This window comes from Mirounga angustirostris, unplaced genomic scaffold (assembly GCF_029215605.1).
Source record: "Mirounga angustirostris isolate CCGP_5_RB_7025 unplaced genomic scaffold, mMirAng1.0.hap1 SCAF_1, whole genome shotgun sequence".
In the NCBI taxonomy this organism is placed as follows: domain Eukaryota; kingdom Metazoa; phylum Chordata; class Mammalia; order Carnivora; family Phocidae; genus Mirounga; species Mirounga angustirostris.
Genome location: NW_026991709.1, coordinates 209713593 through 209738827, shown reverse-complemented (window position 1 = coordinate 209738827; position 25235 = coordinate 209713593). Strand labels below are relative to the sequence as shown.

General features: G+C 50.7%; 1 protein-coding gene across 4 annotated transcripts in view; it reads left to right on the top strand.

Annotated features, from left to right (window-relative positions):
- Positions 1-2950: 2950 nt before the first annotated feature.
- The window catches only part of INSR (insulin receptor), a 129803-nt gene continuing 107518 nt past the window's right edge, over positions 2951-25235 (top strand). For 3 of the 4 annotated variants that reach the window (XM_064571753.1, XM_064571751.1, XM_064571747.1), the window contains exons 1-2: positions 2952-3484; positions 22271-22822. In XM_064571753.1, the coding sequence (XP_064427823.1) occupies positions 3385-3484; positions 22271-22822 (652 nt within the window). In that variant the 5' untranslated portion in view covers positions 2952-3384. Of the gene's footprint in view, positions 3485-22270; positions 22823-25235 lie in introns of all 4 variants that reach the window. The other variant, XM_064571749.1, reaches the window with a different exon arrangement.

Here is a 25235-nt window from a genome sequence, read left to right as displayed (position 1 = left end):
CGATATGGGGCTCGATCCCAGGACCCTGGGATCATGACCCGAGCCAAAGGCAGACGCTTAACCGACTGAGCCACCCAGGTACCCCTCAGTATGTATTTCGTAAAACCAAAGACATTCTCTCACATCGCCTCCATACAACGATCAAATTAATATTGATCCAGTACTATTATATAATTGATGGACCTTTTTTAGTCTTCCCCAATTGTCCCGGTAATGTCTTACATGACAACAGAAAATCCAGAAGCAACTTTGATCACTTAATTAAGGTGATTAAGTCTGCCAGCTTTCTCCTCTATGAAGCTACTGTTTTTCCTTTCCTTTATCATTGACAAGTATCTTGCAGAGAGATACTTGGAGACCATAGAAATACTCCTTTACTTCTCAAAACTCCAACCATTAGTTTTGGCATTCCCAGATAGTTATTGCCCTAATCAATTATTTGGAGATTGCCAAAGTGTGGTTTTTCTGCTTCTGTCCCAATGATTTTTATTTATTTATTTATTTATTTATTTATTTATTTATTTGTTTATTTATTTTTAAACATTTTATTTATTGGACAGTGAGAGACAGCGGAGAGGGAACAAAAGCAGGGGGAGTGGGAGAGTGAGAAGCAGGCTTCCCGCCGAGCAGGGAGCCCGATGCGGGGCTCTATCCCAGGACCCCAGGACCCCAGGATCACGACCCGAGCTGAAGGCAGATGCTTAACGACTGAGCCACCCAGGCGCCCCTGTCCCAATGATTTTTAAAAGGCAGAGGTTGACTTCCAATTTTTAGAAACTTGTTTTTTTGGGGTGGTGGTGCTGGGGGGTTTTTGCGAAAGAAACAGGGAGCAGTTTCAGGAAGTGGTGGGTCTTTATTTCCAAGTCACAACCAAAATGATTCTTTCAACTTATATCCAACACACAAGTCCTGTGTCCTGAAGGATTTCCAGAGGACAGCGTGTTTCCTTCCATGTGTTTTTCAGCACACACTTCCTACTTGGAACTGTGGTGGCTTTTGGGGCTCCCGTGGATCCGAGGGAAACCCACAGCTCTGGACAGGTTTGCATAAGGAAGAAGGGGGACATTTATCGAACCTACAATTCTTGATATTCTGGGACTGCAGCCACCTTCTCTTTGTTCTCCCTGGGTCCATGCTTGCCCCATGGCACACGGTGAGAGATTATTGGAAAGAAAATCAGATTATGTCAGCCCTTTTGTGTAAACCCTCTAGTGACTCCCCACTGCTTTTAGGATAAAGACGGTTTGGGAGGGGGCTTAACATGGTATATCCAAGGCTCTTCTCCTTCTAGCCCTGACTTTGAGTCCACCTTCCCTTCTCCTCTCTCTGTGCCTAGGTCCATTGGGAGAACACCTGCCGGACTTCCTCTGGGTCCCTGCTCATGCTTGTCTCCCTACCTAGAACACTTCCATGCTTTCCTTTGCTGACTCCTCCTCACCTTCAGATTTCAGCCCAAACTGTCTTCCTTCCCTATCCCCCCTACCCCTACCCCTCTTTGTGCCCCCAGGATTATTTAATGAATGGCCCTCTGCCCCGCCAGACTGTGAGGTTTACAAGGAAACAAAGTGTGTTTATTCTGCTCATTGTAAATCCTCATTACTTATTGCATGTTGACTCTTCCATTCAACAAATATTTATTAAGCAACAGATAGATCAGGCACTGGGTGTAAAATAGTGAAGAAGATGGACACACTTTCTGCTTCGTGGAGAAGGGAGAAGACACACAGGAAACCCAAAAAATTTCAGGAGATACTGGAGTGATGTAAATAACAGGTAAGGGAACAAAGGGATTGGGGGGGTGGATTTGCAAAGTGGAGCACAGAGGTGGAGCCAGCCACTGGAGGGACAGGCCCAGGAAACAGCGGAGGCGGGAGTAGGTTTGGTGGGTTAGAGAAACCGTGGGCTCAGCTCCTGGCAAACTAATATTTGTTTAATGGACCAGACGAAGAATGAGCACCCTCTGCCTAGAATTGTGCTGGGTGCTTTCTCATGCTTTATTGCTCTTGCACCTCGTCAGATCTGACCTGCAGGTATTGTTACATCCATTACAGAGCTGAGGCCAACCCAGAAAGCCAGAGAGAGAGAGAGAGTAAAGTCCCACGTCCAAGGCCACACAGGAAGTGAGGGGAGGGGGAGCCAGATTCCACTCGGTCCTGGCTTTCTAGACTTAAGGCTCCTTCCCCCCCCACCCCCCCCCCCCACCGCCCAAGGTGGGTCGGCCGCTACCGCGCCCTATTCGTGAATGCCATTTGCTAGACACTCAGACACACACGGACTCTGGGTCTGTGTATTGGAAGTCGGGTGTGTCTACCTGTGCGGCAACCGGGCTCTCTGGGGCCTGGTTTGCTCTTCTGCGAGGTTCTGCACATTCTCCCGGGAGTCTTTTCTCCGACTTGAACCACAGGCCGCGCCTAAGGCACCCTCGCTCCCGTAGCCCTGCCACGGGGCACACGGAGTGCACTGGGCGCGCGTGCACGTGGCTGTCCCCAGGGCCCCGGCGCTGGGCGGGGGCGCCCGCGCGTCTACTACGAGACGCGCTGGCAGGACTGGGACGAGGGTGACGCGAGCGCAACATTTAAGGGAGTACCAAAACACCCAGTGAGAGAGACCAAGAGAAACAGGATTTTACTGAAATATTTTTAAGAAAGTCAAAATGAGCCTGCCAGAGTCCAAGGGAACGAAATAGCAAAAACGTTAAGGAAGGGATCCGTCTCGATGGCTCGGGCATGCGGGGCGCCCCCAGCCTCTGAGACGCGAGTCGTGGGGTGTCGGGGGCGCCCCCTCGGCCAGGGCGCGCCGGGGGCCTCCCGCTCGGGGCCCGGGGTGGGGAGGCTGACGGGCGGGGCGGGGCGGCGCCTCCCTCTCGCGCTCCTCCCTCCACCCCTCCCGGGGCCTCTCCTGGGCGCCGGGTCCCTTCCGAGTCCCGATCCGCGCCGCCTTTTGCCGCGACCCGCACGGGGCCCAGCTGACGGGCCGCGTTGTTTACGGGCCGAGCAGCCCTCGCTCCCGCCGCCCGCCCGCCACTCGCCTGCCCAGGTGCCCGCCCGCCAGTCCGCGCGCCTGTCTGTCCGCGCGTCCGTCTGTCTCAGCGTCCGCAGATCGTGGCCCAGGGCGCTCGGGGCTGCGGGCCGGGAGACCGCGGGCCGGGGTCGGGGCCGCCTCCGCCGCGGCGCCGCCGGATTGATTTGTGGCGCCCGAGGCCCCGCGCCCCTTCCTGGGGCTGTCTGGAGGGCCCTCCCGGGCGGGGGCTGCGGCCCGCGGGCCGCCGGCGTGGAGAGAAGCGCGCGCGTCCCCCAGCGCCGCTCGGGCGGCCGCCTCCGAGCATGACCCCCGCGGGCCGGCGCCGCGCGCTCTGATCCGCCGGGACCCCGCGCTCCAGCAGCCATGGGCACCGCGGCTGGGCGGGGGGCGGCGACCGCGCCGCTGCTGGTGGCGGTGGCCGCGCTGCTGCTGGGTGCCACGGGCCACCTGTACCCCGGAGAGGGTGAGTCTGGGGGTCCGGGAGTGGGCGGGGAGCCGCGCGGTGGGGAGGGGGACCCCCTGCCAAAATGGAGCCCACCGCCGTGGACCCAGAGCCCTCCTCGGTGCGTGTAGGGGTGCGGGTGGCCGGGACGGTAGCTTCGGCCCCGCGCGGGGCGGGAAGCCGCTGACCTTGGCCTTTGCCCGCCTGGGCTCGCGGTTCCGCGCCCCGTGTGCGGGCCCCGGGCGGGAGGAACCTTGCCCCAGTGCCCGCCCCGCCGCGGCTGCGTCTCCCGAGCGCGCCTCGGACCCGTGCCTAGCCCTCTCCGAGCCCAGCTCGCTCCGGGGACGCGACACGCGTCTTCTCCAGGTCCTCTGTGAAGTGGGGTCCCTGGGTCCAGGCGGCCTTGGACAGTTAAATGCCGGGGGCGCACGGGTTTTGGAGCGAGAGTCGAGGGTGACTGGACTGAGGGTCCCTTGGGGTCCCTGTTGATAGGTGCTCCAGGGGGAGAATGGTAGAATCCTAGCCCCTCTTCCTGGATCTAGGCCCGTGGCTACGCGGACTTCAGATCCATGTTTACACTTTTGGGTTCTGTTTCCAGATGTCCAGAGGCAAACTCTAGCGCCTTGGCAACAGGGCCTTTGTTGTAGCAGAAGCAGGGGTGTCTTTATCATGATCATTATAGTGTCACCAAAAGCCATGAGCTTATCTCTTTGCACCTTCACCATGCTCCCCCCGCCCAGTTGATACTGTTTGCCCATTTCATAGAGGAGTAAACTGAGGCTCTGGTAGGAGACATTTCGACTTGCTCAAAAGTCAGTGCCAGAGGGAGTAAGAACTCGAACCTTTCTGTGTGGTGCCCTTGTGGGGCTCTGGACTGCTGCTGCTGGATGTCCCATGTCCCCCCATAACCCCCGCAGCCCCACCTCCAGCTCTGCCCTTCATGAAGGGCTCTTTACCTGTCAGCTCAGGGAGGTCTCCAACCTCAGGTGAGCCTCTCATACCTCCTAGCCCCATGGACTTCCCTCCTGGGACTCCCTGTGCTGGCAGCAGATGGAGGCAAACCCCAACTCCAGCATCCTCTTTGGGCTTGGTAGCAGGCCTTTCTGGTTGGGGGCAAGAAATGAAGAACCCGTTACGAGAACATGGCTGGAGTTTCCCACTGGTGTCTGAGGCCCTGCTTTAAAAATATCTGTTGGGTTACTTTTTCAGAATTCTCCATAAAAGGAAATCAGTCATGGTGAGGAAGGGGTCGGGGAGGGAAGGAGCCGCAGCTCCTGAGCTCCGTGATGGTGAATGAGGTCCATGAGAAAGACCACAGGGGCTCTGAAGTTGACACCCCAGGTTTGCTGAGTTCCTCTCTGTTACACAGTGGGTCCAAGGCCCGAGTGCTCGGTGTGCAGTGGGCACAACAAAGGTTGGCTTGGGTTCTCATTAGGAGTGTATGTATGTGTGTGTGCACAAGTGTGTGTGTGTGTGGGGGGGGGGTTCCCTCCTCTTCTGTTCCTTGTAGCTTTGGTAATTAATTGTGGATTTGTGCCTGGGCTTCCAGGGGCCAGTAGATGGGTTTACCATTTCTTTACGTATTTACAGTTCCCACAAGAGCAGAGGCTTATGCTTCTTTCGTTCACAGCTACGTTTCCAGAGCGTAGAACAGTGCCTGGCGCATAGAAGGTGTTTGGTTAAAATATTTGTTCTTGAGTCAGGTTAAAATATTTGTTCTTGAGTCAGTTCATGTTCTTCGCGTTCTCACCAGTACTCCGAGCCGTGACTCTTTTATTCTTCAGATAATGCCTAACTAACACGTACTAATAAGAGCAAACTCTTGGCGGGTGCTGTTCCATATGCTTTGAATATATAGTTCTCAGTTAATCCTCACTCCGGCCCTATGACGTAGGGTTTATTTTCCCTTTTCGCAGGTGAGGCGATTTGACTAAGCTGCAGAGCCCTGGTTTCTTAATAGAAGGTTGCTCTCTTGGGCTTGAGCTTCCCTACCCCTGGCCCGTGGTAATGGTTAACAAAATCCTATCAACTGAATGAGATGTGATGCCCCTCGGAGGTTTGGAAACTTCGAGAAACTTTACAGATCATTAATCTCTAATGTCAACCGGTAGGGCATTTTGGCTGGGGGTTGGGAGGGGATGGCGGTGTGATTTTTTTCTGAAATGCAGGACTTCCTTGGAGATGCCCACTCTCCTGTGGAATCCCTGCTGCTCCGCTCAACTGGGCAGTGGCTCCCCCCTCCATTTCTCCTCCGACTGGCTGGCTGGGGCCTGAGATTACTCGGGGGCATTGCAAAGTCAAAGAATGAAGGCAATGTGAGATTAATTAAAATAAAAACCCACAGGGCTTTGGGGGAGTCCAGCAGTCGGCCAATTGAGGCATGAGAGGCTTGCTTCCAGAGCCCCCTTGTTTCTCAGGTGCCCCTCATTTCTCAAGGGTGGCCCCAGATGTTTCTCTTGTGGGTTCTCTTGTGTGCTTTGGGACCCCCAGAGCAGGACTTCTGCCTGCTCAGTAACCTGCCTGAGGTTCTTCTTTTTTTTTTTTTTAAAGATTTTATTTATTTATTTGACAGAGAGAGACACAGCGAGAGAGGGAACACAAGCAGGGGGAGTGGGAGAGGGAGAAGCAGGCTTCCCGCTGAGCAGGGAGTCCGATGTGGGGCTCGATCCCAGGACGCTGGGATCATGACCTGAGCTGAAGGCAGACGCTCACCGACTGAGCCACCCAGGCGCCCCTGCCTGAGGTTATTCTTAACCTTTGCTTCTCTCCTGGAGCCCTGCCCATCATCCCTGCCCCACTCACTCATAGAGGTCATGGGGGTGAGTTCCCGGGGGTCCCCACTGCACCCCACTCCGTCATTGACTGCCATTCTTAACCTGCTTAGAGTAGAACCTCTCAACTTCAGCGCTCTTAATATTTGGGGTTAGATAGGTCTTGGTTGTTGGGGGGGCTGTCCTGTGTATTGTGAGAAGTTGAGCTGCATCCCTGGTCTCTCCCCCCAACAACATCCTGTAGCACTGCCTCTCTCCAAGTCATGACAATCCAAAGTGTCTCTGGACATTGCTAGCTGTCCCTAGTTGAAAACAACTGCACTGAGGGAGATAACCTTTCCTTCGTCCAGGGCACTTCCCCACCTGGGTTTCCCTGCTCTCTTCTCTGTACTCGGATCTCCATCTGCCCCGGAGCCTTTCCCTTTCCAGCCTACAAACATTCAGTACTCCCTGAACCCCATTGCCCACCACCCATCTCCAGCCTTCCCCTGCCCAGCCTCCCTGGTGGGCCCTAACCACCCTCCTTCTCCCCTCTCACCCACTGCACTGCCCACAGCATCTGGCTTGTGTCTCCATCGCTTTGCTTTGCCGATGGCTCTTGTGAAGGTAATCCCTCACCTCCTGAGTGCGTCTCCTGTCCCCTCACCCCAGCTGACCTCTCTGGGTCTGCTACTCTCTACTCCCCCCTCCCTGGGGGGCGGGCAGGAACGCACAGTCTCTTGCAGAGTTTTCAACGGCACCTGGCTCCTCTCCACCTTCTCTGCTCCCTTCCTGGGCTCGGATGTTAGCTCTCTCTCCTTCGAGGGCCAATCCCTACTGCCATCCACTCTCAGCCCAGTTTTGAATTTACATAGTCAAACTCCTTCATCTAGAACAGGGGCCAGCAAACTATAGCCCATAGGCCGGCTCCTGCCTGCCCGCGTGGGTTTTATAAATAAAAATAAAATAAAACAAACAAACAAACAAACAAACAAATAAATAAATCTTCTAAAAAAAAGAATACGTACATTGGCTTACCTTAAACCCTATTTATGGTTTTTTAATTAAAATGACAAGTAATGCACGCTCATTGCAAAAAATTTGCAAAACCCTGGAGAGGAAAAAACAGAAGTCCCCTTGCAACACTCTTATCACTAAAATCATCCCATTTCTATTCTGGGAGGTGACTGTGCTATCAGTTTGTGTCTTAATTGTATGTGGGTGCGTGCGCAGAGTTATGTGAATTTTAACCCATGCATAGAGTTCTGTGACTGTCCCCACAACTGGGATGTGGAACAGTACCATCACCCCAGTTCCCTCCAGGCATCCCTTTATGGTTATGCTCTCTCCATCCCCAACCCTAGCAACACTGATCTGTTCTTCACTGTTTTCTCTGTAGACTTTAAAACATATCTTATAATTGAATTAATATTCTTTTTAAAAAAGATTTTATTTATTTGAGAGAGAGAGCGAGCGAGAGCGAGCATGAGCGGTGGGAAGGGCAGAGGGAGAGGGAGAAGCAGGCTCCTCACTGAGCATAGAGCCCAAGGCGGGGCTCAATCTCAGGACCCTGAGATCACGACCTGAGCCGAAGTCAGTCGCTTAACTGACTGAGCCACCCAGGCGCCCCAATTGAATTAATATTCTTAACGCTTGACATTTTAAATTTAAGCCCTCATAAGATTTGCTCACAGATTTCCTACTTGTGAATTTGCCTCGTGGCTAAAATTAATTTGTAACTCTAAAGTCAGTACTCAGTGCACTTGGGTGGTTCTTCTGGACCTGCGTAGAGCATCAGGTCACCTGGGTCTCTGAACTGGCCGGTTCCCAGCTGAGGTCAGGCGTGGTGGAGTTGTGTGTTTTATCTCTGGGACGGTGGATTCACGCAAGCCTCAAAGATGAAAACAAGTGTCTCCTTTGACGATGTACGTAGTGCCGCGTTTCCCACATTTTCGTGCTTTTCGCTGGTGATTTTGCTGTTTGAAAAGGCCTTGCCTATCGTGTTGACGGGCTATTCGTGTAAGTGCGAAGAATAAATGCAGGAGAGTTGTGATGTGCCTCACAGAGAGAATACGTCGGGGGATAAGCTTTGCTCAGGCCCGAGCTCAAATGTCTGGTGCTGTTGGCTGTGATCCAAAGTTAATGAATCAACACTGTCTATCAAATAAGGTGTATTTAAACAGAAACGCACATAAAACAAGGTTATGGATTAATCAATTGACAAAAACATTGTGGCCAGAGGCTTGCAGGAACCTAACCTTGTATTTCCCCAGGGACAACGGCGCAGTGTTTGCTAAGCCCGTGTTCCAAGGGGACTCCAGAGACGGTCAAACTAATGAGAATGGGCTGGAGGTGGTGTCCTGTCACTGTGCTTTAAAGTTTGTGATTTGGGGTTACCAGGGCCTGTGTAGAATCTTGTGGAACACATCTGCCCCTCTGGTCCTATTTTTATCTGTACAGAAATCCTTGGTTACGTCTTGGAAAGTTCATGAGATGGCACCAGACTGCTGGCCCTTGTTTCAAGGAGGGGTCTCCTGTGTTCTGTTGATCCTGGTGTCAGGGGGGTGCTCCAGTGGCTTTGGGGGTTTTAGAAAGAGATCGTGTCTCCAGCACAGCAAGATTTGCTGTGCCGTGTTGCCAGATGCAGACTGGATACCAAATGCAGACTGGATATGCCTTCCAGTTGGAGTTCAAGGCAGACTCATGAGGATTAAAATTTGAGTTCCCATCTGGGTTTTTCTTCCAATTCCAGAAGGGTGTGGTGTCACATCGGGTCTGTATGGTAGCTTCTGTTGTGTGTTCGGGAACAGCGGCCCGTTAGTGGGAGATTCTCACTTCTTTCCTGTGCCTTTGTGGGAATGTGGAAAACATAGGTACTTTCCGAAAACTGTGTTTGCTAATCGTGTGCAAAAAGGTAGTGCTTGGACACAGAGGGATAGAGAGAGCACAGCTACCCCTGTTTTCCTGCAGGCCTTCTATGATTTCTTGTTGCCAATCTGTTTCCAAAGATGTATCCTGTTTCCTTGCAGAAGATCAGAAAGGGGAGGAGTTCTGAGATGTTCCTTCCTAACTACATGTGGTTGCATTGTATCAAAGCCACCTGCTACTTCATTATTATTATTATTTTTTAAACAAAGTGCCTTTTGGTCTTGTAAGACTTCTTTTGGTTTTCTTTCCTGTGTATTCTGTGGCACTATCTGTCCCCATCTAGAAAAGTGAGGAGGTAGAATCCCCAAGGGGCATGGAAGCTTCTTATGATCCTGTGGTTTGATGTATGATGCCCATAGGATTGCAAAGCTATGAGTGCAGGAATTAGCCTAGATGTTCTGGAGCCTTCAGGCTTGTAGAAGGTGGTGTCGGGATGGCATGGACCTTTGGTCCTCTCCACGTTCATTAGTGACTGCCCCTCACTTCTCCCTCCCCTCCTCCATCTCCCTGGGTCCCACGTCCCATTGATGGTAATTCCCTAGTGTCTCTGTGGCCTCATCTCTCTCCTTGTACCCGCTCCCACGATGGGCCCCCTTTCTTCTCAGCCAGTGTGCCCTATTCAATACTTTCTCTCCTCTGCTGCCACAGGGATTTTTCTTCTTCCTACTTGGGCCACAGCTGCCAGCCAAACCCCTTTCCCTGGCACGTGAGATCCTGCTCTCAGTGTAGGCTGGAGAAGGGCTTGATATGTGTTTGTCCGGAGCAAAAAACAACATCCCGTAGCCCCCACCCCTGCCAGTTCATACATGGGAGCCATGTGGGAGATAGAGCTTTTGGGGGAGGTAATTAAGGTTAAATGAGGTTAGAAGAGTAGAGCCCTAATTTGATAGGGTTGGTGGCCTTCTAAGGACAGGAGGAGAGAGATCCCTTTCTTCCTGCCTGGGCGCACCAAGGAAAGACCACGTGAGGACAGGGAAAAGGCAGAGTCTGCAGGCTAGGAAGAGAGCCCTCCCCACAAAGGGACCGAGCTGGCTACCTTGATCTCAGACTCCCAGCCTCCAGAACTGTGAGAAATAAATTTCTGTGGCTTACGTTGCCCAATCGGTGGTATTTTCTTATGGCAGCCCTAGCTGACTAAGATGAGAACTGGGGTCGGAATCGGCTCTGAAACCTAGCCGAGAGGGACACTGGCAGATAAAATGGGTGTGGGTCCAGCTTTCTTTGAAATTGCTGGGGCTGGGGGCGCGGCCCACCATGTTCTCTCTAGCAACAGTCAACAACAATCAACAGCCCCCAGAGAAGGCGTCTGATGGTATTGATCCTGGGGCGAAGTGCTCAGTGGAGCGGGTGGGACAGAAGAAAGGGGACAGACAGGTGGGGGGTGTCCCCGGCTGGAGAGCTGGGCCAGGATGGGTAGATGGTATGTCCGTCCTACTTGAGTCCCCACTACATCCCTTGGGGAACCTTGTGTAGAATGCAGATTCTTGGTTCTGGCTCCTGGACATACTGATTTGTTTGGTCTAGAGCCGGGCCTGGGAATCTGCATTCTCCCCAGCCGTGATTCCGATGCTGGCCTTGCACAGAGCACACTGTGGGGAACCCTCTGTGATGGGTAAGGGCACCTGTGTGTGATGGGCTGGATTATGTCCCTCTCCCCCAAATTCATGGGTTGAGGCCCTACCCACCCAGGACCGCAGAGTGTGACTATATTTGGAGATCGGGTCTTGAAAGAGGTGATCAAGTTTTAGGACGAGGGCCTCACAGTGGGTGCTAATCCAATGTGCCTGGTGTCCTCATAAGAAGAGGAGATCAGGACACAGACTTGTGCATGCACAGAGGGTCTACTTCGTGAGGACATAGGGAGAAACTGGTTGTTTATAAGCCTCAGAAGAAACCAGCTCTGCTGACACCTTGTGCTTGGACTCCTGGATGCCAGGACCGTGAGAAATTAATGTGTGGTGGGTAAGCCCCCTGGCCAGCGGGTCTGCGTTATGGCAGCCTGAGCAAACTAGTATACGGGGCTCAGGTCCCGGCTCTCTCATCTTTGCTGTGTGGCCTTGAGGAGGACACAGTCCTCTCTGAGCTTCCGTCACGTTCCTTTTCTAGAAAATCTGTCTGGGCAACACGTGCGCAGTGTTTTGTCTGTGTCCCAGCCTTGCGCACCCCCACCCCTCAGGGCATTTGCCACCCCTCTGTGTCCAGCAATTTCCAGTGGAGCCCGACTCACGTGCTCATGGCTGATGGGGCTTTCTGTGGTCTCCCTCGGAAAGCCTGTTTTTGAGAGCTTATCTTCCCCAGTCTGAGGAATTCGCAGGTCTCACCCCGGCCTTTTGATGTCCCTGCCTTGTGGACATTACAGGTCAGGCATCTGCCTTCTCCCGGGGAGGGAGAACCGGCAGGGATTTCAGTTCTATCTTTCCTGGGGCTTTCTTCAACTTCCACATCTCCCACAGCCCCTCGCTGGCTCTTGGTTTGTTCAGGAGATCTCCTTGGTGCATCCTCCAAGACTGTGAGAAGTTTCTAGAAGGATGATGGTCTGGATGGCAAATGTCCCATCAGGGCTCTCTTTCCCTTCTGGTCCTCTGCTTACACAATTTTCTTCTCCATCCTGCATGTATGATGATGGGCCACTGTTGTTACCTGCATCCTCTGTTCCTGAGCATCCGAGCCCCCAAGCACCCACCTCGGGGCCCCTGACCCCCGTGGCTGGCCACTGTGGAGGCAGAGGGGCCCTCCCATCTACTCCTCCTTCCAGCTGGGCTCAAGAACCACCTTCCTGGGGCACCTGGGTGGCTCAGTCAGTTAAGTGTCTGCCTTTGGCTCAGGTCATGATCTCAGGGTCCTGGGATCGAGCCCCATGTTGGGCTCTGTGTTCCACGAGGAGCCTGCTTCTTCCTCTCCCTCTGCCTGCCGCTCCCCCTGCTTGTGCTCTCTCTCTCCCTCCTGCCCCCCCCCCCGCCCCGTCTCTGTCAAATAAATAAATAAAATCTTAAAAAAAAAAAAAAGAACTACCTTCCTCAGGTCTCCTCTCTGGGCTGCTTCTTCTCTCACTGGGATTTTTACCAGGAATTTGCAGGAAAATACTACAATGCTTTAGTCCCCCCCACCTCTGGTCCACCCGTAAACCTCCCTGAGTTGCATGTGTGAACCTATCTGCAGCAGACTTCCAGAACAAGAATCTCTGGGCCCAGAGGCATTTGTGTTTATAAAATTGCCCCTGAGTCTTGGTGGTTTCATCACTCCCCCTTCAACCCCACGTGGTCGAGATAGGTCCCCCAGGCCTCTTGAGGTCCCTTAGATCTTGTCTGAGCTGGCTTCTCTAGGATATTTATTCGGTTCCCTGTTAACTCCAGCCTCCTCTGCCTGTGTGCACCTGCTCCCCCCCCGCCCCCGCCGTGGGGCCAGGAAAATGGAAGCCCAGAGAGGTTAAATTACTCACCTGAGGTCACACAGCTGCCAGTCGGCAAAGCTGAGATTTGCACCTGGGGCCATCAGGCCTCTGGTCTGTGGGGCGCATTGCTTTAGCGCACTCTGACGGCAGTTTGTCGCAGTTAGCTCGGTGTCTCTATGAGCTGGAAGCCTTCCACCTTACCCATCTTGATAGTCCCCATGCCTGGCATGATGCCTGGTGCACCGGGATGCTCAGCAAACGTTGGATGAATGAATAAAGGAGTGATTCCCATGTGGCTGACTTGCTGGTCCTGGAACCCACATTAGAATCCTGGGGTCTTGATTCTCCCTGCCACGTGCCCTGGCTCCCCCATTTCTCCTTCTCGGAGGAAGCCAGTTTTAAGAGCTAGTCTTTCAGGCAGGTGGAGAATCTTCAGGATGTCTGATACCACAGTGTGGCCCGTTCTCCTTTCCGAAGGTGATAATACATCTAGGAATTGGTTCCGTGAGCTCAGCGCAGGGCACTGACATGGCTGCATGGCCACATTCCAGTTCTCATCGGTTCTTCATAGCTTCTTTATCACGCTGCTGCCATTGTTCACAGCGAGGAAACAGAGGCAGAGATGGAGGAGGTGGCTCAGGATGACCATAACTGGCAGGTGCGGTAGAAAGCCAGATCTGCTGGGTTTCTAGCGCGGCCCGGAACTGGCATGCGTGGTGGCCGGACACCTAAACCCAAGGCTCGTTGGCACCGGACTCCTGAATTTCGGGGTGTTAAGACTGGTAGGAATGCAGAGAACACGTGGCCCCAGACTAGGTCACCAGGGAGCATTTGAAGAATGTGGAGTATATTCATGATCGAACGCAGAATGTCTAAAACTCTCAGCATTGGAAAGCACTCTCAGAACCTTCTGGATACCCTCTTCCCGGCCCCTCCACACTTCTTGCCTGCTTTCACGGTGGAGAGACAATCAGGGAGAAGGGACACTTTCCAAGATGGCTCCCGTGTTAAGTCCTCTTGCCTGGAAAATCCTCAGATCCCTCCGGCTGGGCAAGAAGTTCTAGTCCAGCACCGTCCAAAAGAACGTGTTGCTCTGAGGGAGATGTTCTGTGTGTGGGCTGTTCAACATGGTGGCCATTGTCCACATGGGGCTCTCGAAGCTGTGGCCAGGCTGACTGAATCTTTACTTTTATTTTACTTTAGTTCATTTAAATATTTAAAAAGTCAATGTTGGATTCTGTTGTCGGAAAACCCTTTGGTACGTTTGGGACAAGCCGGGGGAAATGCGCTGCAGAGTTAGCATCTGAATTGAGACCTGCTGCATGGCATTTTGAAAGCTTACTGTGAAAAAAAAATCCTGTAGAGTATCTCATTAATAATTTTTTAAGTTTAGCTTACATGTTGAAGTGAAATTTTTGAATACATTGCATTAATTAAAATATATTTAATTTCATCTGTTTTTTTTTATAAAGATTTTATTTATTTATTTGAGAGAGAGACTGAGAGCACGAGCAGGGGGAGCGGCAGAGGGAGAGGCAGGCTCCTCGCTGAGCAGGGAGGCGGTTGCAGGGCTCGATCCCAGGACCCGGGGATCATGACCTGAGCTGAAGGCAGACCCTTAACCGACTGAGCTACCCAGGTGACCCTCATTTCATCTGTTTCTTTTTACCTTTTTAGAGAAAATTTAAAATGCCATATGTGGCTCATATTATATTTCTGTTGGATGGTAGTGCTCTAGACCCTACACAACCTGGCCACCCACGGTGATGAGCTGTAGCTTGCCATTGCCCTTGACCTTCCAGTAAAGTAGGCAGAACTAAATAATTCTTTTTTTTTTTTTTTTTTAAGATTTTATTTATTTATTTGACAGAGAGAGACACAGTGAGAGCGGGAACACAAGCAGGGGGAGTGGGAGAGGGAGAAGCAGGCTTCCCGCTGAGCAGGGAGCCCAATGCAGGGCTCGATCCCAGGACCCTGGGATCAGGACCTGAGCCGAAGGCAGTCGCTTAAGGACTGAGCCACCCAGGCGCCCCAGAACTAAATAATTCTTAATGCACCATTTGTGTAGGTGTTGGTCCTAGGGCCACCTCCTTCAGGAAGCCTTCCTTCATTGTCCCAAACCAAGTCAATAGCTCATTTCTGTGATCTCTTCTGGCCGCTGAAGCTCTCCTCGAAGGCATCCTCTTTTTTTTTTTTTTTTTAAGATTTTATTTATTTGATAGAGAGAGACACAGTGAGAAAGGGAACACAAGCAGGGGGAGTGAGAGAGGGAGAAGCAGGCCTCCCGCCAAGCAGGGAGCCCGACACGGGGCTCGATCCCAGGACTCCGGGATCATGACCTGAGCCGAAGGCAGACGCCCAATGACTGAGCCACCCAGGCGCCCCGGCATCCTCTTGGTTATATTTTAAGTTGATTTATTTTTATTTTATTTATTTATTTATTTATTTATTTTTTAAAGATTTTATTTATTTATTTGAGAGAGAGAGAATGAGATACAGAGAGCAGGAGAGGGAGAAGCAGACTCCCCGCTGAGCAGGGAGCCCGATGCGGGACTCGATCCCGGGACTCCAGGATCATGACCTGAGCCGAAGGCAGTCGCTTAACCAACTGAGCCACCCAGGCGCCCTTAAGTTGATTTAGGTAGTTGATAGCGACTAACTAGTCTGAGAGATCCAGGAATCTGGATCTGTCCTAATCCCTGTGGCACTTCCATCCTTGGAACAATGTTGGGCACGGAGCAGGGCCTCCTCAAATATTTGCTGAAGGAGTGAACAAAGGAAATGATCTTTAACAAGATTTCTCTGGGTTGTCACAGCAGGAAAACTGTTTCACTGTTTCCTGGTATTTGTCACATGTACCCGCTTCTTCATTAGGCATGTTTTTGAAGGAACAAAGATGGTAAAACTATAACATAGTTACAGCATAGACTTTGCGTGTAATTGCAAGGTTGCAAACTTTGTGCCACCACTTAAAACTCAAGCCTGGGTGAGTCTCGATTTGCTTGTCACACAAATGGGCATGAAAATGCACCTCCTCCGGGGATTATTTTTAGAATTCAGTGAGCCAGAGAGTGGGCCAGGTACTTTATATAGTAAGTGCTCAGAAAACACAGTAGCCCCCCCCTTATCCGCCGGGGATGTGTTCCAAGAGCCCCAGTGGATGCGTGAAACCATGAGAGTCCTGAGCCCCACAGATGCTCTGTTTATTTTCTATACTCACATACCCATGTTGTGTGACTAACGGGTGTGTAGCATACACAGCTTGGATGGGCTGGACAAAGGGATGATTCACATACCGGGCGAAACAGGATGGCGTGAGATTTCATCAAGCTCCTCAGAATCGTGGGCAATTCAAAACTTATGAATTGTTTATTTCAGGAATTTTCCATTTAATATTTTCTGACTGCAGTTGACCATGGGTAACCGAACCTACGGATAACAGGGGACTACTGTATTAGCAGTCGCTGGATCCCCCAATGCCCCTGCTCCTCATTGTCCTTCTCTCCCAGCTCTCCCCGTGTATAGAGGGCTGGCTAGCCAGGTACCACTTATTAAGTACCTGAAGCATTCATTCTTCGGTTCCCACCCAGAGGTATTAAAAGCCAGCAGAAGGCCCTATATTTATTTCTGGCACCATTTCTAACATCCTCGGGGTATTTTCTGTCCCGACAGTAAATTGCTCTATTGTTTAATAGATAGGGACACACACAGCTTTAATGAGTTGAGTGAGATTCATTGGAGACTTTAAAAAAAGCAGTTCTTTATTGTTCCCTACTATTATAGTCGTTTAATTTTTTATAACAACTTTATTGAGCTATGATTCAATACCATACAATTCACCTATTTATTTATTTATTTATTTATTTTTAAAGATTTTATTTATTTATTTGAGACAGAGCGAATGAGAGGGAGGAGGGTCAGAGGGAGAAGCAGACTCCCTGCCGAGCAGGGAGCCTGATGCGGGACTCGGTCCAGGGACTCCAGGATCATGACCTGGGCCGAAGGCAGTCGCTTAACCAACTGAGCCACCCAGGCGCCCTACAATTCACCTATTTAAAGTTTACAATTCAGTGGCTCTTACTTCATTCACCGAGTTGTGCAACCATCACTACAGTCCATTTTCGAACATTTTTGGTGCTGCAAAGAGAAACCCCATCCTCGTTAGCTGTCCCTCCTCATTCCTTCCTCTCCGGCCCCTGGGAACCACTAATCTACTTTCTGTCTCTGTAGGTTTGCCTCTTCTGGACATTCCGTGTAAATGGATTCATAGCACATGTGGTCTTTTGTGACTGGCTTCTTTCACCGAGCATCAGGTTTTCAGGCTACATCCACGTTGTTGCTCATATCAGAGCTTCATTCCTTCTTATGGCTGAATCGCATTTCATTGTATGGATATGCCCCATCTTGTTTATCCATTCGTTGGCTGATGGACATTGGGCTGTCTCCACTTCTTGACTATTATGAATAATGCTCCAGGGGACATTTGTATACACGCATACGTCGCTTTATTGCACTCCACTTGATCATGCTTTGCAGATACTGCGCTTTTTACAAGTTGAAGGTTTGTGGCAAGCCTGCGTCGAGCAAGTCTGTCTGCCCCATTTTTCCAAAGCATTTGCTCACTTCGTGTGTCCATGTCATTTTTGCTAATTCTCACAATATTTCAGACTTTTTCATTATATTGGTTTGGTGATCGGTGATTGGTGATTATGACTCACCAAAAGCTCAGATGATCATTAGCATTTTTTAGCAGTGAATTGTTTTTTAATTAAGGGGCGTACATTTTTTTTTAGTCATAATGCTATTGCACACTTCATAGACTATAGTATAATGTGAATACAACTTTTTTCTTTTTTTAGAGGGGGAGGGAGGGGCAGAGGGAGAGTGAGAGAATCTTTTTTTTTGGTGAAGTTCAAAATCAGATGAGTTTATTTTATTTTTTAAAGATTTTATTTATTTGAGAGAGAGAGCGAGCGAACAAGCGAGCAAGCAAGCACACACAACCAGGGGGAGCAGCAGGTAGAGGGAGAGGGAGAAGCAGGCTCCCCAGCGAAGAGGGAGCCTGACGTGGGACTCAGTCCCAGCACCCTGGGATCATGACCTGAGCTGAAGACAGACGCTCAACTAACTGAACCACCCAGGCGCACCATGGGAGAGAGAGAATCTTAAGCAGCCTCCATGCCCAGCATGAGCCTGACGTGGGACTTAATCTTATGAGCCTGAGTCATGACCCTAGCCGAAATCAAGAGTCGGATGCCTAACCGACTGACTCACCCAGGTTCCCCAAATATAACCTTTTTTTTTTTTTAAAGATTTTATTTATTTATTTGACAGAGAGACAGCAAGAGAGGGAACACAAACAGGGGGAGCGGGGAGAGGGAGAAGCAGGCTCCCCACTGAGCAGGGAGCCCGACGAGGGGCTCGATCCCAGGACCCTGGGCTCATGACCCGAGCCGAAGGCAGGCGCTTGACGACTGAGCCACCCAGGCGCCCCTGTCATTTTTTTAAAAAAGATTTTATTGATTTATTTGACAGAGAGAGAGAGAGCGAGAGCAGGAACACAAGCAGGGGGAGTGGGAGAGGGAGAAGCAGGCTTCCTGCCGAGCAGGGTGCCCAATGTGGGACTCGATCCCAGGACCCTGGGATCATGACCTGAGCTGAAGGCAGACGCTTGATGACTGAGCCACCCAGGCGCCCTAAAAATGATTTTTTTTTTTTTTTTTTGGCAGAGAGAGAGACAACAAGAGAGGGAACACAAGCAGGGGGAGTGGGAGCAGGAGAAGCAGGCTTCCCGCTGAGCAGGGAGCCCGACGAGGGGCTCGATCCCAGGACTCTGGGATCATGACCTGAGCTGAAGGCAGATGTTTAATGACTGAGCCATTCAGGTGCCCTGGGTTTTTTTTTTTTTTTTTTAAGAGTTTATTTATTTATTTGAGAGAGAGAGAGCAAATGAGCGGGGAGAGAGACAGAGGGATAGGGAGAAGCTGAATCCCCACTGAGCAGGGAGCCCAACGTGGGGCTCGATCCCAGGACCCTGGGATCATGACCTGAGCCGAAGGCAGACGCTTGACGACTGAGCCACCCAGGTGCCCCTGTCATTTCTTTTAAAAAGATTTTATTGATTTATTTGACAGAGAGAGAGAGAGTGAGAGCAGAAACACAAGCAGGGGGAGCGGGGAGAGGGAGAAGCAGGCTCCCCACTGAGCAGGGAGCCCGACGAGGGGCTCGATCCCAGGACCCCGGGATCATGACCTGAGCCGAAGGCAGACACTTGACGACTGAGCCGCCCAGGCACCCCCAAATATAACTTTTTTATGCACTGGGGAAACCAAGAAATTCATTCGATGCATTTTATCGAGATGCTTGCTTTATTGCAGTGGTCTGGAACCGAACATGCAGTACCTCCAAGGAATGCCTGTACAAGTTTCTGTGTGGTTGTGTTTTCATTTCTCTTGGATATCTACCTAGGAGTGGAATTGCTGGGTCACGTGGTAACTCTTTGCTTCATGGTTTGAAGAATCGCCAGACTTTCCCACAGCAGCGGCATCATTTCATGTTCCCACCAGTGAAGTACGAGGGTTCCAATTGCTCTGCATCCTTGACAACACTTGTTATCGTCCCTCTCTGACTTCAGCCATCCTCGTGGGAGTGAAGTGGTGTCTCATTGTGGCTTGGATTTGCATTTCCCTGGTGTTCAACAGTTGAATGAACGTTCATCCCTGGTTTTGGTCCTGCCACAGCCTGGGGAGGATGGCGGGCAGGTGTTTTTGGTTCCTGCACCGTAAAATTTTAGGGCGTGCGTGTGAAACACAGGATGAGGTTCAGGTTTGAGGAGCCAGAACGGTGGCCAAACCTACGCTGTAAGTTGCCAGAGAAAAGGCAGAGCACCCGGCTAAATTTGAATTTCCTATAAACAACAGTTTCTTTTTCTTTTTTTTTTTTTTTTAAAGATTTTATTTATTTATTTGAGAGAGAGAATGAGAGACAGAGAGCATGAGAGGGAGGAGGGTCAGAGGGAGAAGCAGACTCCCTGCCGAGCAGGGAGCCCGATGCGGGACTCGATCCCGGGACTCCAGGATCATGACCTGAGCCGAAGGCAGTCGCTTAACCAACTGAGCCACCCAGGCGCCCTAAACAACAGTTTCTAAGGATAAGTATGCTCCAAACATTGCAGGGGATGTAATTATCCTAAAGAAATACTTGTTGCTTATCTGAAATAGAAATTTAACTGGGCATCCTGCATTTTTATTCGTCAGATCTGGCACCCCTGCTGGCCGCTGGTCGGGTGGGGACAGGGCTTGTGGGAGACGTCAGAGGCGCCGTACCTGGGGCGACCTCTGTATGTGGATGTTTGGATGTGACTGCAGCTGGGAGCTGTGTGTGGGGCTCGAACCGGTGTCCTCGTCCCAACTTCCTAGCTAGTAGATGAGTTTGTGCGTGTATTTTCCCTTGATTTAGCCTAATCTGCACAGAACGTGACTAAGGAACATTGCAACTTTACTCCCCCAATTGTTTGCTTTGCTTTGGTGTGTGTGTGTGTGTGTGTGTGTGTTTCTTTCTTCCTAATTTGTGCTTCTTTTGCGAGTTGTTCTCAGGGTAGATTTTTAAGAGGATTTTCTACTATTCTTTAGAATAATCTATTTGCCTCAAAGATACTGGGGGACGGGTTAGTGTCTTAGAATATAGTAAGTAGAGATTGTATACTGAGCCTTATATTCCAGGTGTTGAGGGTGTGTGTGTGTGTGTGTGTGTGTGTTTTGGCAAGGAGAAACTGTCTCAAGAGTTTGATTCCGATGAATGTTAACTTGAGTTTAAGGGGCACAAGGAGAAGGAAGAGCTTCTAATAGATATATGGGAGAAAGGAAATCAGAGAAGGCTGCCTGGAAGAGGTGGCATTTGAGCTGGACCTTGAAGGGTGATAGGCTGGATTTAGAAACACAGAGCTAAGGCATAAAGGAGCTTTGAGAGCTGACAGAGCTAGGGCTGCCTTGTCCAGTACAGTAGCCACTAGCTGCACGTGTCCATTTCCATTTAAATTAACTAAAGTAAAATTAAAAATTCAGTTCCTCAGCCTTTTTTTTTTTTTTTAAAGATTTTATTTATTTATTCGACAGAGAGAGACACAGCGAGAGAGGGAACACAAGCAGGGGGAGTGGGAGAGGGAGAAGCAGGCTTCCCGCCGAGCAGGGAGCCTGACACGGGGCTCGATCCCAGGACCCTGTGATCAGGACCTGAGCCGAAGGCAGGTGCTCAACGACTGAGCCATCCAGGCGCCCACTCTGTGTTCAGTTTAAATGACCCGTTTTTGTTTTTATTGGAACTCAGAGCAGATATAGAACATTGGTATCAGTGCTGAAAGTTCTGTTGGACAGCATTGGACTAGGACAAGGGTTACCAACTGCAGCCCCAGGAATGCAACTCCAGGCCACCACCTGTTTTTGTAAATAAAGTTTTATTGGAACACAGCCACATCTCATTCACATACTGTCTCCGCCTGCTTTGGAGCTACGATGTCAGGGTGGAGTAGTTTCTACCCAGACTGTCTGACCATGAAGCCGAACGTATTTACTGTCTGAGCTGGGGAAGTGAAGGCACAGAGCCCCGAGATGATTGTGATATGTTTGGGAGAAATAAACCACAGCAAGATAGCTGGCGTTAATTGAGCACCTACTGTGTGCTGGGCACTGCTTGCATGCCTGTTACCCCACTCACTGCTTCCCATAGGTCATGTTACAAGGGGAGGACACTGAGCCTTGGAGGTGTGTGAGTGGTGGGCAGCCTCTTCAGCATGGTGCAGGGGAGTGAGCGAGGGGGGAGCCCTGAGGGCTGGGAGGGAGAAGTGCAGGGTCATGGGGAGCCAGGGAGGGTGCTGGAGCCCGGGAAGGACCACCACCTTCAGGAGATGGGCAGGCAGGGTGTTTGTGCGGGGGAGATCAGGTAACAGGGAACAAGGAAGGCAGGTTGGGAAGGAGAGACCTCGAAGTAGGAGAATTGACAAAACAAATTCAGCTCTCCTTGCCCCATTTTGATGCGGGCACCTTTATCCTCCTAAAGCCAAGTCTTTTGAAGATCTCCAGTGTTGACTCACCAGGCACAGCTCCCCTTTCCCTTCTGCACCTGCTGCCTTACTCAATCCCGTGTAGTCCCAAGGTCTCCACTGCATGATAATTCGATGCGATGGTTCTCAGGCTGCCCACAGGTCCCACCAAAGGAGTTATGTTCTTTGCCTTCTGGAAGTGATGACTTAGGCACAGACACTGTAGAGAAAACCACTCATTGTCAGGGCTCGCTAATTTGCAGGGACCCAGGCAGAGTGAAAACGTGGGGCCCCTTGCTCAGAAATGATTAAGGATTTCAAGATGGATGGAAGAACATTGAGCCAAGGGTTGGGCCCTCCTGAGTGAGCCCCACGACTCAGGTTGCACACCCGCGAAGCTGGGCCTGCCACTAATTTTTTTTTTTTTTTAAAGATTTTATTTATTTATTTGAAGAGAGAGACACAGCAAGAGAGGGAACTCAAGCAGGGGGAGTGGGAGAGGGAGAAGCAGGCTTCCCGCTGAGCAGGGAGCCCGATGTGGGGCTCGATCCCAGGACCCTGGGATCATGACCTGAGCCGAAGGCAGACGCTTAACGACTGAGCCACCCAGGCGCCCCCAGCTGGGCCTGCCACTAATTCTTATAACCTATCCATGGCATGTTTGCTCACCTGTCTTGCTTTCTGCTTGTTTTCACTTCTAGTGTGCCCTGGCATGGATATCCGGAACAACCTCACGAGGTTGCATGAGCTGGCCAACTGCTCAGTCATTGAAGGACATTTGCAGATACTGTTGATGTTCAAAACGAGGCCCGAGGATTTCCGAGACCTCAGTTTCCCCAAACTCATCATGATCACTGATTACTTGCTGCTCTTCCGGGTCTATGGGCTGGAGAGCCTGAAGGACCTGTTCCCCAACCTCACGGTCATCCGGGGCTCGCGTCTCTTCTTCAACTATGCGCTGGTCATCTTCGAGATGGTTCACCTGAAGGAGCTTGGCCTCTACAGCTTGATGAACATTACCCGGGGCTCCGTCCGCATTGAGAAGAACAATGAGCTCTGCTACCTGGCCACCATCGACTGGTCACGCATCCTGGATTCTGTGGAGGATAATTACATTGTGCTGAACAAAGATGACAACGAGGAGTGTGGGGACATTTGTCCAGGCACTGCAAAGGGCAAGACCAACTGCCCCGCCACTGTCATCAACGGGCAGTTTGTCGAGCGGTGCTGGACACACAGCCACTGCCAGAAAGGTATGCTGGGGTACACAGGGCTTTCGGCTGCTTCTCACGCCTCGTTCTTTAGCGAGAGGCTGGAGGCCTTCCCTAGACCAGGGGGTGGCACCTTTTTTCTGCAGAGGCTCTGGTAGTAAATACTTCCGACTTTGCAGGCTGTGTGGTCTCCTGTTAGAACCCCTCAGCGCGGCCACGGCAACACATCAACACGTGGGCATGGCTGTGTTTCAATAAAACTTTACTGACAAGTTGTGGGCCAGGTTTTGCCAACTCCTGTGCTAGACAGTTGAATGTTCCTCTTGCTTGGGAGGGGGTGGGGGCAGACGAGCGGGGACTTCGTTGTGGAAAAAAAAAAAAGTTTATCTCTTGTCTGATTATAGAAGTAAGATTGCTCAGGGTAGACATTTGGGAAAAGAAATCGATAAAGGAAACACAACAGCAGCCCTTATTCCACAGCTAGTGGGAGTACTTCCTTCTCGTGGTTCTGTTGTGTCTTTATTTACTTACCTTTCCCTGTCTTTGGGCATTTAGGTGATTTCCAGTTTTTCTAAAGAGAAGGATGAACATTTTGGGGTCAGAGCTTTATCAAGCATTTGTTTCTTTGGGCCTTGCTTTTCCAGAAGTGGAATTTCTGGGCCAAAGGCTCTTGATACCAGTTGCCAAATGACTTTCTGGAAATGTTGTACCGATGGGCACCCCTCCTAGCACGGGCCGAGAGGGAACACCTTGGCCAGCTTTGAGTGTTGCTCGAAACATTGTTCATAATTTACTGCAGGGAGGAGCCGAGGTGTTGTAACTGTATTTGCATTTCTTTGATTGCTATTGGGGTTGAGCCTTTTAAAACATGTTTATTTATCATTTGGGTTTTCTCTTCCTGTTCGTATCCTCTGTTCGTTTATCTTTTAGTACTTTAGTGGTTTTCGAAGTACTAGTCTACGTGAGGTTTTCATAGATGAAGACTATTGACCCTTTGGCCAATTTTTTTTTTTTTTTAAGATTTTATTTATTTATTCGACACAGAGAGAGACAGAGAGAGCGGGAACACAAGCAGGGGGAGTGGGAGAGGGAGAAGCAGGCTTCCTGCTGAGCAGGGAGCTTGATGTGGGGCTCGATCCCGGGGCCCTGGGATCATGACCTGAGCCGAAGCAGACGCTTAACGACTGAGCCACCCAGGCACCCTGGCCAGATGGGTTTTCAGGCCTTTTTGTTCAGTGGTGAAAATGCTCTGGATCGCCGGCTGTTGCCAGAGAAGCTTCAGATGTTTATCGAGTCCAGAGTGGGATCTTTGCATGCCTCTCATGTTGTTAGGTTATGTTTAGAAAGTCCTTTTCCATCCACAAAATGATTTTTTCCCCAAATTCCCTATTTTAATTATCATTAAAAAAGATTCATCTGGGACATTTGGAATCTGTCGGTGTGCATGATTCAAAGGGATGTCCCTCCCCCACCTCCCCAATAACTTGTTGGGGTCTCACTGCTGTTTATTGCAGAAATTTACTCCTTTGGCTTTGATTTGGGGTCTGTTTCTGAATAGCCATCAATATGTTCCTGTACCAGGCCTGCTACTGTTCTAATCACTATAGTTTTATAATGTTTTTGTAACCAGGAAGGCATGCTCCAAACACACACCCGTTACTTTTTTATTGTTTCGACTCTTTCATACATCGTGAAATTCCCTGGGAAGAGTTAGTGAGCATGAGATCGAGGTGGGAGAAAGTGATGGGGGCGGGGGTGGGGGTTGCTTAATGGTTGTATCACAAAAGATACAAGGGAAGGGAGAAAGGAGGGTTTTCTCGCCTGAGCCCAAAGCTGTCGGGAAGCCACACAAGGTGAATCCTGAGTAGAATCCATGGAATTGTCCATGAGAAGCCATCGGAGCCCTGGGGAGGGGCCCTTCCGAGGCACAGGTGTTGGGTTGTAGGGTAGCAGAAGGTGAGAGTGGAGGCCACACGTCTTCTGAGAGGTTGGGCAGTGAAGGGAAAGAGAGCCTCGTTGTTTGAGGATGGGGGAGGATTCGATAATTATTATATTGTGGAGCAATCTTGGGGACGTCGGTAGGTCAGGGACAGAGAGAGAAGCTAAATCACAAAGTTGGGGCAAAGTCTCAGCAGAAGTAGAACGACTGTCTGTGGGTTTGGAATTTCGGAAAACAGGGAAGTTTCTGAGGTGGGGGTGGGCGGCAGGTAAGGGTGAATAAGCTGGGAGCAATGGCTTTGGGGGGGGTTGGCATCCACGGTGGCGAGGCCAGAAGAGGATGTCTAGGATCTACGTTAGAGGCCACACGGCTACAGGGGAGCACTGTCATTCTCATGTTGGAGACCAGAGAAGTTACTTAACTTACCTAAGGCCACACAGCTAATGAAAAACAGCTGGGGTTCGTGCCAAGTCTGAGACACAAAAAAGGCATATTTTTTTGAGGGGGGGTGGTTGT